The sequence below is a fragment of the Populus euphratica genome, unplaced genomic scaffold, assembly GCF_000495115.2.
Source record: "Populus euphratica unplaced genomic scaffold, PopEup_1.0 scaffold6178.1, whole genome shotgun sequence".
Classification (NCBI taxonomy): domain Eukaryota; kingdom Viridiplantae; phylum Streptophyta; class Magnoliopsida; order Malpighiales; family Salicaceae; genus Populus; species Populus euphratica.
In genome coordinates, this window is record NW_011505929.1 from 1 (window position 1) to 2,770 (window position 2,770).

The window sequence follows — 2,770 nt, forward strand, 5'->3', positions numbered from 1 at the left end:
TTCTTTAACCAAATGATACGTAGAGGGGTAGATCCAGACGAGATCACATTCACCGGTTTGCTTTCTGCTTGTAGCCGTTCTGGGATGTTACAGAAGGGGAAGTGCTTTTTTGAGTATATCAGTCGATATAAATCCAATGCATTAAGGCTTCAGCACTATGCTTGTATGGTGGACATCCTGGGAAGATGTGGGAAGTTGGATGAAGCAGAGGAGTTGGTTAGATATATGCCCGTGAAAGCGAATTCAATGATATGGCTTGCTTTGCTTAGTGCTTGTAGGGTGCATTCTAATTTGAAGGTTGCTGAAAGAGCTGCAAAACATATTCTTGATTTAGAGCGTCATGTACACAGAGCTGCAAAACATATTCTTGATTTAGAGCCAAATTGTAGTGCTGCCTATGTCTTGTTGTCTAATATATATGCATCTGCTGGTAGATGGGCTGATGTCTCTAGAATGAGAGTGAAGATGAAACAGGGAGGACTTGCAAAACAACCAGGATCCAGTTGGGTAGTTTTGAGGGGAAAGAAACATGAGTTTCTTTCTGCAGACAGATCCCATCCTCTAAGTGAGAGAATATATGACAAGCTGGACTGGTTGGGAAAAAAGTTGAAGGAATTTGGTTATGTTCCTGATCAAAAATTTGCTCTACATGATGTCGAAGATGAGCAGAAGGAAGAGATGTTGTCTTTTCACAGTGAGAGGCTTGCTATTGCGTTTGGGCTAGTTAGCACCGTGGAGGGTAGCACAATAACAGTCATGAAGAATCTTCGTGTATGTGGGGATTGTCACTCTGTTATTAAGCTTATGTCAAAGATTGTAGGACGCAAGATTGTTGTAAGAGATTCTGGCCGCTTTCATCACTTCAAGAATGGCATTTGTTCTTGCGGTGATTATTGGTAGCACTATTGGGGTTTTTTCCTTGTTAAAGCTGCTGGTGGGATGCCTATAGGCACATCAAAGCATCTTTATGATGACCAAAACAAATATTTTGAAGAAGAAGAGAATAGAATTACGTAGATAAATTTTGAGTTGGAAGAGAACTATGGCTTTGGCTTAAATGATGATTCTGAAGAAGGACGGGGGATTTGTGATTTTGCAGATAAACTTCTCATGTCTGATAATTTGAATGAATGAAAGAACATAGACTAATGAAAGGAAGGAAGAGAAACAATAAAAAACAATACGTGATGAAAATAAAGGTAAGTCAAAGCTAAGGAGCTTGTAGGTTGGGGATCAAAACCTTTGTCTGAGTTCCTGACATCCATTGGAAAGAAACAACCAAAGAATTGTCTCAACTTGATGTTAGTATCATTTCTGGGTATTGCAGTGATAACAACCTTTTGACCCAGTGAAGAAAAGGAAAAGGTACAACCATCTCTGGAAGGAGATGTGTGAATAAATTGTTTTGTGGATAACATGGGACAGTAAGAGGATGTTTTTGGAAGCTTTGATAAAGCTTCTAATGTGAGGGTGGGACTTGTTGTTAGGTAAAAGGCAGTGAAACTGAAGCCTTGATGGAAACAGAATAAGCAGGTTGTTCCAGATAGGCACAAAGCTGTATTGCATCTGTCATGGCTAACAAGCTTGTCTACCCGAGGAGTAGTTTGCTGGAGGAGCTGTCAAAGCATTCAGAGACTTCGATTTTAACATAATGTGTAGTTTCATGAAGGTTAACGCTCATCCATATGATTGTTTGCGGAAGAACTCTCATCAGCTCTCGCAAGTGACAGGTAATTAATTGTAGCACTGGAAGTTTTCTAGACTAGACAAGTAATCGATTTTTTTCTCTTCCTTAGTATTGATTGAAGTACATAAATGCACTGTTCATAGATGGTTTTAGTAATATTATGACCATGCCGTGATCATAATATATATATATAATGACCATGCCATGATCATATATATATATATATATATATATATAGGAGGGAGACTGCCACTCACATGGTATGAAAGTAGCTATGTTGATATGTTACATGTGACATCAATGCCACTGCGACCTGTTGACAGCTTCGGTTATCCTGTAAGAACATATAAATTCTACAATGGCTCAACAGTTTATCCATTTGGATATAGACTCAGCTACACGGAGTTCAGGAACGAGCTAGCATCCCCAGCTGAAGCCTATCTTGAAATCAAATTGAACAAGTATATATCAGTAATGCCATGACTTGAACTCCACCAGTGAAGGCTACAGGCAAAGCTGCCCTGCTGTTTTTGTTGATGATTTAAGTTGTGCCAATCAATTTGGGTTTGAGGTGACAGTCCAAAACGTAGGGGATAAAGACGGAAGTGAAGCGGTCATGGTTTAATCAAAACCTCCAGATGGTGTTAGTGGGGCTCATGCCAAGAAAGTCATTGGATTTGAGAGGGTGTTTGTGGCAGCAGGTAAGAGCAACAAGGTGAGATTTTCTTTTAATGCTTGCAAGAGCCTAGCAATTGTAGATACCACTAGCTAGCAGGTTGATGTTTCTCCTAGGAGGTGGAGGTTAGGGTTTTTTTTTTCCTTTCTAGATGTCAATTTTCAGCTAAGTTGTTTCTTGTGGAGGGCTTCTTTGTCATGAAAGTAGGTTTTGTTTGCAGGAATTCATTTTCAAATTCAGTGTTTCTCAATATTTCCTTGTAATCTCAATCAAATTTAGTCTTCAGATTTTCACTTCGAAAATGATTATATTTTGTTGTGTAATCATCACACATGACATAAGCACTTCTTCAGGTAAATATGTGGTTGCTGACAGGCTTCCTAACATGCCAGCGAACAATTTGAATA

At 39.2% G+C, this 2,770-nt stretch overlaps 1 protein-coding gene across 2 annotated transcripts; it reads left to right on the plus strand.

Annotated features, from left to right (window-relative positions):
- The first annotated feature begins 6 nt into the window (after nucleotides 1–6).
- Nucleotides 7–2,622, plus strand: LOC105120281 (pentatricopeptide repeat-containing protein At5g46460, mitochondrial-like). 2 transcript variants are annotated; one of them, XR_841292.1, is made up of 3 exons: nucleotides 7–319; nucleotides 362–1,730; nucleotides 1,926–2,622. XR_841292.1 is itself a non-coding variant. In XM_011018454.1 (2 exons), exons 1-2 carry the CDS (start codon nucleotides 13–15, stop codon nucleotides 898–900), a joined length of 846 nt encoding a protein of 281 aa, XP_011016756.1. In that variant the 5' UTR covers nucleotides 7–12; the 3' UTR covers nucleotides 901–1,855. The 2 variants fall into 2 exon arrangements, 1 of the variants encoding a protein (XP_011016756.1); XM_011018454.1 differs by lacking the exon at nucleotides 1,926–2,622 and having other exon boundaries at nucleotides 362–1,855.
- The last annotated feature ends 148 nt before the right edge of the window (nucleotides 2,623–2,770 follow it).

What these genes read in the sequence shown, in the direction of transcription:
- LOC105120281 (XM_011018454.1), top strand. Translation starts at nt 13, where the DNA reads ATGATACGTAGAGGGGTAGATCCAGACGAGATCACATTCACCGGTTTG. An exon ending in TGCTGAAAGAGCTGCAAAAC is followed by an intron (nt 320 to 361) that starts ATATTCTTGATT and finishes GAGCTGCAAAAC; the next exon opens with ATATTCTTGATTTAGAGCCA.